The sequence below is a fragment of the Theropithecus gelada genome, chromosome 20 (assembly GCF_003255815.1).
Source record: "Theropithecus gelada isolate Dixy chromosome 20, Tgel_1.0, whole genome shotgun sequence".
NCBI classification, from domain to species: Eukaryota; Metazoa; Chordata; class Mammalia; order Primates; family Cercopithecidae; genus Theropithecus; species Theropithecus gelada.
In genome coordinates, this window is record NC_037688.1 from 72024823 (window position 1) to 72037626 (window position 12804).

Below are 12804 nucleotides of genomic sequence, written 5' to 3' on the forward strand. Positions count from 1 at the left end.
ATGGGGCCCAGTTAGGTCTGGGAACACAGTTCTGTTCTAATAGGAAGATAAAATGTCACTTCTTGCAACCGAATCTGTGGATTACGAAACTCACATTCATTTTGCCAATCATTGTTTTGTCTTTTTGTTTTGGACAATATGGCCCCAGCTGGCCTGTAAGTGAGCAAAGGCCCCGCTAAGAGTCCCTCTCCCCCGGCTTTATGACACCAGTGCTGAGTCATAGAGGTTCTGCCAGTTCCCAGGAGAAGCACTTTCCCCTTTCCTGGTGATGACTTTGGATCCTTGAGCAGAGTTTTGCCCGAGCAGGGCTCATGGAGGAAGATGGAGTTTCTTGGGACCACTCAGACTGCCAGTTACTGTGGCCCCAAGAAATGCTGTGGCTTGACCTCACTGCCAGCTGTACAAGCTCCAGTGATCCAGGAGTGCTATCAGCCCTACTACCTGCCCGGGTACCGCTACCTCAATTCATGGAGGCCTAGCCTCTTCTACAAGATATCCAACGTCCAGACCTGCCCGGACGAGAGCTCCAGCACCCTGCGGCCACCCACCACCCTGCCCGCGTTGCGCTCAGCGCTCTTCTCTCGCTATAGCCCCCATGACTGGGACCATTCCAACCAGCTGCAGGTGCGTGGGGCAGAGGCCTCCCGGCTGTGGGCCAGCCGGCTGACGGACGACTCCGTGAGGCTCTTGCAGGACAAGGACCAGTTGACGCAGCAGATGCAGCAGGGCACCACCCGGAACCTGGGCCAGAGACTGTCAGACATCGGTTTCTGGAAGTCGGAGCTGAGCTATGAGCTGGACAGACTTCTGACTGAGAACCAGAACTTGGAGACGGTCAAGAGGCGGCTGGAGTGCGCGGCCAATGAGGTGAACTGCCCATTGCAGGTGAGTACAGGGTTGGGGACAGGGCTGTGGCCATGTGATGGGGATACTGCACACTCATTCCACTTCCCTCGACTGAAGATTAAGGTGGCAGGCGCCTTGCAGGTCGGTTTGAGCTGCACCACCGAATGTGATCAGTAATACAATCTTAGTCAATTCAGGATAATCCCAGTCAAATCAGGGTTTCTTGGACTCAACAGAATTTCCTTTTCTCCTTGAAGCTACATCAAAGTTGCAGGGGTTTCATGAAGGTATTGTGTGCATACATATGCATGCCTGAGCATGTGTGTGTTCCGGTCCTTAAAGCACATACTTAAAATAACTGACTTATGTATTTATTTGTTTATTTATTACACAGAGTCTCCCTCTGTCACCCAGGCTGGAGTGCAGTGGCTCGATCTTGGCTCACTGCGACTTCCACCTCCTGGGTTCAAGCGACTCTCGTGCCTCAGCCTCCCGAGGAGCTGGGATTACAGGCGCCCGCCACCATGGCCAGCTAATTTTTGTATTTTTAGTAAAGACAGGGTTTTGCTATGTTAGCCAGGCTGGTCTCGATCTGATCTGCCTGCCTCTACCTACCAGAGTGCTGGGATTACAGGCGTGAGCCACTGCACCTGGCCCATAACTGCCTTATTTTTCCCCGTAATACTTATCCTCTAACATGATGTATACTTGATTGAATATTAGAATATAGGATCGTCTCCATCAAGGCAGAGACTTTTGCCTGTGTTGTCACTGATGTATTCAACACTGCTATTCAGTGCAGGGCACCTGTATGTCTGTGTGGGTCCGTAATGACCAATATCGGTGCTGATTGATGTTGTTTACACTAACGTTTTGAATGTATTCCCAGCCTAGGACAGGGCGAAGCACAGAGTAGGCATGCAATAAATACATGCTGAATAAATGAGTAAATATCTAAATGTGACTGGGCGCAGTGGCTCATGCCTGGGTCTGGATACAAAGGGGTCTGGATAAGTTAATGTTTCTCACAGCACCCAGGAGAAAGTGATGGAAGGGGTTGAGTGGACACTGGGTAAGGAACCAGCAGCACCTATGGGAACTGACTTTGACCGCACAGGAAGATGACTGGCTGCTCCCTGGAGTGTGTGGGGAACTCAGGACCTCTTGCCTGGAAGCCTCCTGCAGCTTCAGGGGCTTCTGTAGGAGAGATCCTGCCTCTGGATCCTCCTGGGAGACATGGCATAGGTTTCCATCACTCTGAGATGTCCAAACCCATGCAATGCAGGGAGCAGATTCCATACAACTCCAGATTCTCCCTGGGAAGGAGGATGGGCAGGGCTGCTTTTCAGAGCCCTACAGCAGCATCCCAAACCTACTGCTCTCCCTCCCACTCTCTTCTCACTCCCCCATCCTGTCTAGAAAGTCCAGCTCTGCCTGATCACATCTGGCTTTCTCTGATCAGCCACATGGTGGCAGGGGGACCATCAACATCTCAATTCCATCTCCCGGGCTGCCCCCACAGTCCAGGCAGCCTCTCCCTGCACAATGTCAACCACCTCCTTCCTGGTCTCCCAATTCCTGCTCCCTTCCAACCCATTGTCCTCACAGCAGCCACTGATTGCCTTGATGGCCTCCAAGAAATTAACATCTTAATTCCCGAATTCCTCCATTCCTCCCCATAACCCCTGTCCCTGCTATTGCTCCAGTCTCACTTCCTCTAATCCAATGCCAATGGCTTCCTGTCTGTTTCTCTGCCGACCTCAGGGCCTTTGCAGCTGCTGTTTTCCCTTCTGGTGCATTTCTATCCAGGTCTGCATCTCTGCTTCTCATGACACAGTCCTTCTCCTCCTTAGAGAATTCCTCCCTGACCACTCTGCTGGTTACTCCTCACCCACTCACATCACCCTGAATATTTTCATCCTGGCCCTTCACACAGTTGGAAATGATTGAGTTCCTGGTTTGTTGTTGTTTGAGACAGGGTCTTGCTCTGTTGCCCAGGCTGGAGTGCAGTGGCATGATTTTGGCTCATTGCTTGACCTCCTAGAGTCAAGAGATCCTCCAACCTCAGCCTCCCAAGGAGCTGGGAGACAAACACCACCACGTCTGGTTAATTTTAAAATTTTTTGAAGAGATGGGATCTTGCTATGCTGCCCAGGCTGGTCTCCAACTCCTAAGCTCAAGTGATCCTCCCCCTTGGCTTCCCAAAGCATTGAGATTACAGGCGTGAAGGAGGCACTGCACCCAACCTGATTTTCTTATGGGAGTTCTCTCCCCTAGTAGAACACAGGCTGCGTGAGAGCAGGGACTCTCAGCCTGGTTCATTGTGCTATCCCCAGCACCTCAGCAGAGCACGACTCACAGAAGGGGTTCCGGAAATCCTTGTGGCACGGGTCAGTGACCCCCTCCCGTTTCTGAGTTCTCACATATATTTGCATCGTGACATCCAGACCTTGATGTCCTGCTTCCTTCTGCTCCTGGGCCCTTTGTGACATCACGGGCTAGTATGCCAATCGCTGCTGTTCCTCAGCTTCCTGTCACAGAGCACCGCTGAAAAGCCCCCTTTCCTGTCCTCTCTTCTGCTCTGTCCTGGTCTGCGTGAGAGTTGTAAGACCCAGGGCTGTGTGGCAGGGTTGTCCTGACCACCTCCCCAAACTGTCCCTCCACTGGGAGATCTGCAAAGAGGGATTTTCATGCGTATTCACAGGTAATGTTTTTGGGCAGTGTTCTCAGTGATTCACACTTGTCAAGTCGACTTCACCTGCACAATGGACCTGCGAGATAGGCACCAATATGGCATCCATCAGCATAGGAGGAAACCAGCAGAGAGGTTAAGCAATTTGCCCAAATGCACACAATAGGACGGGGCCAAGCCCCGATTGAAGTCAGAAGAGAAGCTACATGGAGGATGGCAGCCAAAACCATCTTATCTGAAATTATTATGAAGTTTTACTCTATGTATTATTGTATTTGGGGAAAGCTTGGGGCTGCTGATGCAATTATGGGAATCCAAATTGGTTCTTGAGATGCTACCTTGTCCTGCCTTCTCTACATGGGCCTTGCATCTCCAGATGCATTGGTCGTGTGGCAACCCATAGCTCTCATCCGGTGAGAAGGGGAGGCAGAAGCCCATCCAATGCACAGTAATGAGGTCACATGAGGCACCCAGGTTTCCGGGAGAAAGGAACAGATTGTGGCAAGGGTGGATGTGAGTGCCTTCTGCTCAGGGTCTGCATACAGCTGCAGGAAGAATAAGCTCGTCATGCTGCTTCCCACAGGTGGCCTTGGAGTGTCTGTACCATCGAGAGAAGAGGATTGGGATTGATTTGGTCCATGACAACGTGGAGAAAAACCTTATCCGGGTAAGGTATCTCTTAGGTCTGCCCAGCCCCCGGAAGGAGGTGGGACGGCCAGCAGGTCAGAGAAATTACTGAGCTACCTGTCAGGAGCAGAAGCCACACGTGTCACCCTGTGGAAAGCTAGGGCTCAGGAAGCATGGGCGGAGGCCTAGTTTGCAATTTAGGAACAGGGTGAAATGGAGTTATCTGACTCTCAGTCTTTTCATCTCCAAAATAGACATGATAATAATATACCAATAACAATAATAAAAACTAGTGTTTATTGAGCACCTACTATATGTCATAGGCTATACCACTTCATATGCATTATTTAATGTAATGATAAAATAATCTATAAGTGAGTGCTTGGCACATAGTAGGTGCTAAATTTTCTTTTTTTCTGGGAGTCTATAAAAAGAAAGTAGGGCAATAAAAAGAAAAACAATGGTGGAGCCTCCATAATCAACCCTTAGCTGCCTGGCCCTGGGGTCACGTGGATTGAGGCAGGGGCCCCACGCTGACATTTCACTTCCTGGGGTCGAGGGTGGTCAGTGAGAGGGGAGGGGAGAAGTGAGGGCTGTGGCTTGAGAGAGAAGACTGAGGTTCTAAGAGGCACCACTCTTTCTGACATTTTTCATTTCAGGAAGTGGATTTGCTAAAATGTTGCCAACAACAGATGAGAAAATTAGCTCAAAGGATTGACCTCCAGATGCGGTAAGGGCTTTTTTTTTTTTTTAAATTCCCTCTCCTTGGGGTTTGTTTTGGGACTCCCAGGTTTCTGGGGGACAAGCCAGAGGGGCCCACTTGTCTCTGTGTGGTTCTTTTGGTCAGTGGTGTGCTGGTAAATGTTCAACAACCAGCTTTCTGGGGGAAAAAAAAGAGTCCTGAATGTAGGATCAGCCAGTTTGGGTGGTGTAAATGCTACCACAATGGCTGATTTTAAGCTGCTAATATGATGTTACTGAGACGTGCACAATTGACTCTCACAAGCCGGTGCGTCACTTGTTACTCTTGTTTACAACGAGAGCCCTGGCAAGAGGCAGCTGGCCTCCTTGAGGCCCCTCTTAGCCTGTGGTTTCCCCATTTGAGTTCTAAACCTTGGGAGATGACAGAGGGTGGGTGGTATTAGGTAGCAGGGCCAGGGGCTGGGCACCTCTGCAAGGGAGCTGGTGGACGCATTGAGCCAGAAGTCTTCGAAAGAAATCAGCTTTTTGTTCTTACAAGATTATGTAACCAGTATCCCGACAAGCCCGGGGACCCCCCTCATAATTAAAGGGAGACAAGTTTTACAGGGCTTAGGGCCCATAGCTAAGCCCTTGGCACCAGCTCCCCCTGGAAGCAGCTGCCTCACCTCTACCTGTATCTGGCACTCACCTTTAACTCTTTCAGGGCACGCTGCTCTGCTGGTTTTTCCACTTCATTCACTCTTGACACAGAGACACAGAAAGCACGGGACAGGCTGGCAACCTGGCAGTGGCTGTCCGTCCCGCGGCCTGGTGCACGTGGTCGGCTGGGGTGGAAGCAGAGGGGCTGGGCAGCTTCCAAAGCAGCCCTGGGGGCACACGTCTTGGTTTGCTGTACCCCAGAACCCACCTCCTCCTCTAGGAGCCCTTGGAGCCCCCGAAGTGGTTAGTGCTGGATGTTAGGAAGAAAGACATCACAAGCAAGTTACCCTTAGAGCAAAGAGCTTGGTCAGGGACAGACACATTGGAGACCCCTAGAAAGACATCAGGGGTGGAGGTATACAGAGAAGATGCAAATATAGCGGGAGGGATGATGGCTGAAAGGACAAAAACAGAGTTGAAGTTCGATGGTTTGTGTGCCCCTGTCCTAATTTCTCACAATTCCACCTGTCACCGGGACTTCTGTTACCTATAGTTTGTCTATAAATTGATTTGCTTAAAAAAACCTTAAGCACACCAGGGCGACTACAGTCAACAGTAATTTATTGCACATTTAAAAATAGCTAAAAGAGTATAAATGGGAATGTTTGTAACACAAAGAAATGATAAATGCTGGAGGGGATGGATACCCCAGTTACCTTAATGTGATTGTTACAAATTGCACGCCTGTATCAAAATACCTCCCACAAATATATACACCTACTATGTACCTGCAAAAGTTCAAAAAAAAAATAAAAATAAAAAATCAATTCAGTAAACAAAATTCCTTAAATATTCATATTTATTTGTTTGTTTGTTTGTTTGAGACGAAGTCTCACTCTGCTGTCCAGGCTGGAGTGCAGTGGTGCGGGCTCAGCTCACTGCAACCTCCACCTCCCAGATTCATAAGTATCTCTGGCCCCAGCCTCCCGAGTAGCTTGGATTACAGGCCCATGCCACCACACCTAGCTATTTTTTTGTATTTTTAGTAGAGACAGTGTTTCACCATGTTGGCCAGGCTGGTCTCAAACTCCTGACCTCAGGTGATCTGCCCACCTCGGGCTCCCAAAGTGCTGAGATTATAGGCGTGAGTCACTGCGCTCGGCCTAAATACTCTTATTTAAACAGGCAAACTTTAACAAAGGGAGAATTGGGGCAGGCCAGTGTCTTTGTTTTATTGCATTTTTCTTGCACTTTTAAAAAAATTACTTATTCATTTTTAATTGACAAAAGTGGTATATGCTGTATCATATAAAACATGATGCTTTGAAATTACATGTATGTTTCAAAACATTGAACTAATTTGAACTACTTAACATGTATGTTACCTCACGTACTTATTTTTTGTGGTGAGAACAGTTAAAATCTCAGTGATTTTCAAGTACACAGTACATTGTTATTAACTATGGTCACCATGTCTTTGGAACTTATTCCCCCTAACAAACTGAAATTTGTACTCTTTGACCAGCGTCTCCTCAATCCCCCACCCCCAGCCTCTGGTAACCACCATTCTACTCTGTGCTTTTATTAATTCGATTGTTTTAGATTCCACATATATGGGGAGATCATGAGATATTTGTCTTTCTGTGCCTGACTTATTTCACTTTACATTATGTCCTATAGGCTCATCCTTGTTGTCGCAAATGACAGGATTTCCTTCTTTTTCAAGGCTGAGTAGTATTCTGTCGTGTATACATGCCACATTTTCTTCATCCATTCATCTATTATGAGACACCTAGGGTGATTTCATGTCCTGGCTGTCGTAAATTGGGCCGCAATAACTGCCCATTTTAAAGCTAGGTTGTTTTCTTGCTATTGAGTTCCTTATATATTTTGGATAGTAACCCCTTATCAGAGGTATAGTTTGCAAATATTTTCTCCCATTTCTTAGGTTGTCTCTTCACTCTCTTGATTGTTTTGTTTGCTGTGAGAAGCTTTTTAGATTGATGTAATCTCATTTGTCTATTTTTGCTTTGATTTCTTGTGCTATTGGGGTCATTGTCCAGACCAATGTCATAGAACTTTTCCCCTATGTTTTCTTCTAGTAGTTTTACCGTTTCAGGTGTTACATTTTAGTCTTTAATCTATTTATTTATTTTTTTTTTTGAGATGGAGTCTGCCTCTGTCACCCAGGCTGGAGTGCAGTGGTGCAATCTCAGTTCACTGCAACCTCCTCCTCCTGGGTTCAAGTGATTCTTCTGCCTCGGCCTCCTGAGTAGCAGGGGTTACATGTGCCCGCCACCATGCCCGGCTAATCTTTAATCTATTTTGAGTTGATTTTTGTCTACGGTGTGAGGTAGAGCTCTAACTTATTCTTCGGCATGTACATTTCCACTTGTATCAATACCATTTTTACATGGTATTGGGAAAGAAAGAAAGGAAGAAGCTGTCCTTTCTCCATTGTGTGTTCTTGGCATCTTTGCTGAAAATCCATTGACTGTAAATGCCTGGATTTATTTCTGGGCTCTCTATTCTGTTCTTTCTTCCAGTTATTTTTGTGATCTTCTATTTATGGCAAGAGAGAGTGGTTTTCCATTTGTAACTGCCATGGGATGTGACAAACCATGGCGCTGGTGGGGACAGGAGGGCTGACGTTTGGGAAGTGGTGTAGTTTGAGCCGGCAGAGTGAACCAATCACAGATTTGAAGTGGGGAGCTGGACCTCAGAGGAGAAATCCTGAGACTGAGGTCAGGAGGCTGCTTGTGCAACCCCAGATGATGCAAGCAGAGACCGGGGGAGCTGGGAGAACCAGGGAGACTGAGACAGATGGAGACAGTCCCAGAGACTGAGAGACACACAGAGAGAGATGAGCACTGACATCAAAAGAGACAGACATGAAGAGATAAACAGAGACAGGGATGGGGAGTAGGGAGACAGAGGGACAGAGAGGCACAGATTCAGATATGCCAGAAAGTGAAATCAAGAGACGAGATAGAGACAGAGAAAGGCAAAGAGATGAGGAGAGACAGATATGGAGAAAGAGGACAAGAGACCGGGTATGGTGGCTCATGCCTGTAATTCCAGCACTTTGGGAGGCTGAGGTGGGTGGATCACTTGCGGTCAGGAGTTCGAGACCAGCCTGGCCAAAATGGTGAAACCCCGTCTCTACTAAAAACACAAAATTAGCTGGGCAGTGATGCATGTCTCTAATCCTAGCTACTCGGGAGGCTGAGGCAGGAGAATGGCTTGAACCCAGGAGGTGGAGGTTGTAGTGAGCCAAGATCACGCCACTGCACTCCAGCCCAGGCCACAGAGCAAGACTGTCTGAGAGAGAGAGAGAGAGAGAGAGAGAGAGAAAGAGAAAGAGAGAGAGAGAAAGAGAAAGAGAGAGGGAGATGTTTGAGCTTGGATAGAGACTGAGAGAGATGAGAGCAACTGAGACAGACAGCAAGAGCAAGAGAGAGAGAAAACAAACACAGAGTGAGTGAGGGAGAGGATGAGAGCAGGTGAGGGCAGCATTTCGCTTTGTGGAGACTGGAGGCCGAGCCACCCTGGATGGAGACTGTTTGTCGCTGGACAGTGGCTGTGTGTCAGATGACTCCTGCCATCTCACGGGGAGGCAGCTTGTGCTGCCAGAGGGATTGGGATTATACTGATTAACTGAGAGCTGGCCAGAACCTCATTAGCCAGGCAGAGTCTGGTGTGTCCTCACGTGCTTGGGGAAGCTCTGCCACTGAACTGCTCAGGTGGCCAACACCAGGCTGCTGGCTCATGGTTTTCTGCGAAGCCTGAGGCCTGCATCTGGGCAGGGTGGTGTGCTTGCCGCACCAGGTGAGAAAAGGCTCTTCCTGACAGAGGAAGTCACGTTTGGGCTTTTCCTGGTGGGCTGACAGCAGGGTGAGCTTGGCGCTGATCCGGCCCTTGGTTGTGGGCCAAGTAGGGAGGACAGGACTGCCTCCTCTTTCCCTAGGCCTCATGGCAAGGGCCAGGCAGCTGGACACACTGGACTCTGAGGCCCCCAGGTTTCCCTCTAATTCTCTGCCATGTTTGCTTTCCACCTCCTGGCCTCGCTTCACATTCTAGCTAATTCGGCAGGACAGGGCCCCATTTCTCCAGGGCTCTGCCAATTTGGAAACCCCAAGGGCCCCGGGTCAGGGGTTCCTCCTGCTCCGATGTGACCCATGCTTCCTGATAGGTGGGAACCCCCACTACTGTCAGGATTTCACTTCCTGGCTCCTGGCCTGCTGGAAATCCCTCACCCGCAACCAACATCCATAACAGAAAAAAAAAAAAAAAAAAAAGACATAGATGGAGGAGAGGGAGAGAGACACCCAGAGAGACACACAGAGGCTGAGACAGAGAGAAATCAAGAAAGAGACAAAGGTTGGAGAGACAGAGACATAGACACAAGAAGGGAGGGAGAGAGAGGGAAAGAGAACAGAGACACTCAGTTTAGCTGGTGTCTGACATACCCTCACTTAGTGGAAGTTATTCCCTTCTCTGCTCTTACAATTCTTCTAAACACTCCAAGGCAAAGTTTCAGCTGCGGCTTATGTGTCTGTAACATCAACTGATCTCTCTTTTTTCAGCCAACAGGGAAACAGAAAAAGGTCTAGGCTTAGAACCTTCTGGAGGAAGTAGATTCTAGCTAGGATTTAGTAAGTGCCTACTTAGTATTAATATTTATTAATATTTAGTGAGTGCCTACTTAGTATTAATATTTAGGTCTGAGGTGATCTTCTATCAATGGAAAGGGTGACGGGTTTTTCTTTAAAGTCAGGGATGTAAAATTTCATTTTATCATACATTTATTTACATTTTAAAAGTGATTTTAGGCTGAATGCGGTGGCTCACGCCTATAATCCCAGCACTTTGGGAGGCCAAGGCAGGCGGATCGCCTGAGGTCAGGAGTTCAAGACCAGCTTGGCCAACATGATGAAACCCCGTCTCTACTAAAAAAATACAAAAATCACCCAGAAGTGGTGGCGGGTGCCTGTAATCCCAGCTACTAGGGAGACTGAGGTAGGAGAACCCCTTGAACCCAGGAGGCGGAGGTTGCAGTGAGCTGAGATCTTGCCACTGCACTCCAGCCTAAGCGATCAGAGGGAAACTCCATCTCAAAAAAAATTAATTAAATAAAAGTGATTTTAAAAAGGAAAAATAAGTAGAGTTTGGTATTTGACAAGAATCATGGAAGTGGTTCTCAAATGTCTGGAATTTGGCAGTAATCTTTAAGTCTAAGTTTCTTAGCCAAGATACCAACCAGCCCTCCTGGCTTAAGCCCTGGCCCTGATCCATTGTCCTCTCTTTACCTCAGCCCAGTCTCTGACCCCACCCAGCCCCAACCCTACCCAATTCCTGTCTTCACCTAGCCCCCGACCCAACCCAGTCCCTGAACCCACCCAATCTCTGTCTTCACCCAGTCACTGACTCCACCTAGTCCCTGTCCTAACGTAGCCCCTGACTCCCCCCAGTTCCTGATCCCGAGGTCCCTAAACATCTGGTGTTTCTAGCTTCTCTGCCTTGGCACGTGTGATGTTCTCGGCTTGGAATTCTCATTCCCCCAGCAGCAATTCCCCCATAATGTCTACTCCAATTTATTGTGAAAACCCAGCTCAGACACCTCCTTGGAAAGCCTTCCCTGACCACCCTCTCATCCTCAATTAACGGTTTCCTCCTCTGTGTTATTTTGTATTTTCAAACCTGCACAATGGCCTTACCCTTCTGAGATATATATATATATGTGTGTGTGTGTGTGTGTGTGTGTGTATAGTATTTGTTCACACAAATCTGTGAGCAACATGAAGGCAGTCACTGTGTCATCTTATTCATGTCTCATCCCTTGGTGTGCAGCATAGGGTCAGACACAATGATGGATTTACGAAGTGATTTGACTTGCATCAGACGTTGGCCAAAGTATGGATTGATATCTTCTAAATTAGGTCAGCAAGCTACAGCTGGAGGGACAAATCTGGCCCACAATCTGTTTTTTTAAATAAAGTTTTACTGAGATGAAGCCGCAACCATTTTTACATATCTGCGACTGCTTTCGTGCACAGTTCAGTAGTTGCAACAGAGACCATATGACCCACAAAGCCTAAAATATTTATCATGCAACACTTTACAGTAAATGCTTACCCATCCTTCTTCTAAAGGACAACAGGGGCCAGGTGTGGTGGCTTACGCCTATAATCTCAACACTTTGGGAAACTGAGGCAGGAGGCTCACTTGAGCCTAGGAATTCAAGACCAGCTTGCACAACACAGCAAGACCGTGTCTACAAAATATTTAAAAAGTTAATCAGGCTGGTGGCTGCATGCCTGTAGTCCTAGCTACTCAGGAGACTGAGGTGGGAAGAGTGCTTGAGCCTGGGAGCTCAAGGCTGCAGTAAACCATGACTGCACCACTGCACTCCAACCCGGGTGACAGAGTGAGACTCTGGGGAAAAAAAAAAAAAAAAAAAAAGAATAAAGGGCAAATCTGTTTGGATTGGGGGGAGCCTCTGGGTATGTGGTGGGGCATTGAGGTGGGAAGAGGACTGAGAAGCTACTGGGGGGCTTCCTGGGGGACCAGGGCTTGTAACACACACCTGCTGTGTGGCCCAGGCTGGGAATTCTGGGCAGGTGCACAGTCCAGGAATGACTCCTCCCTCCCTGCAGGGATAACCGAGATGCTCAGCACGCCCTGGAGAGGGACCTCGAGGATAAAAGCTCGGCGCAGTGCATCGATGAGAAGTGCTTTAACCTGAGAAATACGTCAGACTGCATCAGCTTCTTCCACGGCATGGAGAAAATTGATGGCACGTAAGTATTAGACACCCCCTCCCCATCCCTGGCGTGTCCAACTGGAGTGAGGGCTTCTGCTCCTGCCAACGAATGGCGAAGTGGCATCGTGCGCCAGCTAAGTGGGAAGTAGTGTGGTCGAACGGGGATCCTCCAGTGCAGGCGGCAGAATCCAAGTTGGGTTAACTTAAGACAAAATGGATTTACCCAAGGGGTTATGGGGGAGCCACGAACTCAAGGGGAAGGCTGGAGAGGAAGGTCCTGGCAGGGGGAGCTGTGTGGTCAGAGTGCCTTCATCTTTCCATCCTTGCCCCACTGTTCAAGATCCAAATTTCGAGAGAGCATGCCATTGGCTTAGTGAGGGTGGCACAGCCACTGCCGCTCAGCAGTTTCACCAAAAAAGAAATTCCCAAACGAGTGACAAACTTGGCAGGGAGGCCACCTGGGGTCATAGTGGTTTAAGAGAGTGAATTCTTGCCTGGCCAGGTGTGGTGGCTTACCCCTGTAGTCACAGCCCTT

The 12804-nt window shown here is 48.5% G+C and overlaps 1 protein-coding gene across 1 annotated transcript in view; it reads left to right on the forward strand.

The window, feature by feature from the left end:
• Positions 1-248: 248 nt before the first annotated feature.
• TEKT5 (tektin 5) overlaps positions 249-12804 on the forward strand; it is a 67513-nt gene continuing 54957 nt past the window's right edge. Inside the window, exons 1-4 of the mRNA XM_025370924.1 lie at positions 249-885; positions 4122-4205; positions 4825-4895; positions 12163-12306. Coding sequence (XP_025226709.1) covers positions 322-885; positions 4122-4205; positions 4825-4895; positions 12163-12306 — 863 coding nt within the window. The 5' untranslated portion in view covers positions 249-321. The remainder of the gene's footprint in view (positions 886-4121; positions 4206-4824; positions 4896-12162; positions 12307-12804) is intronic.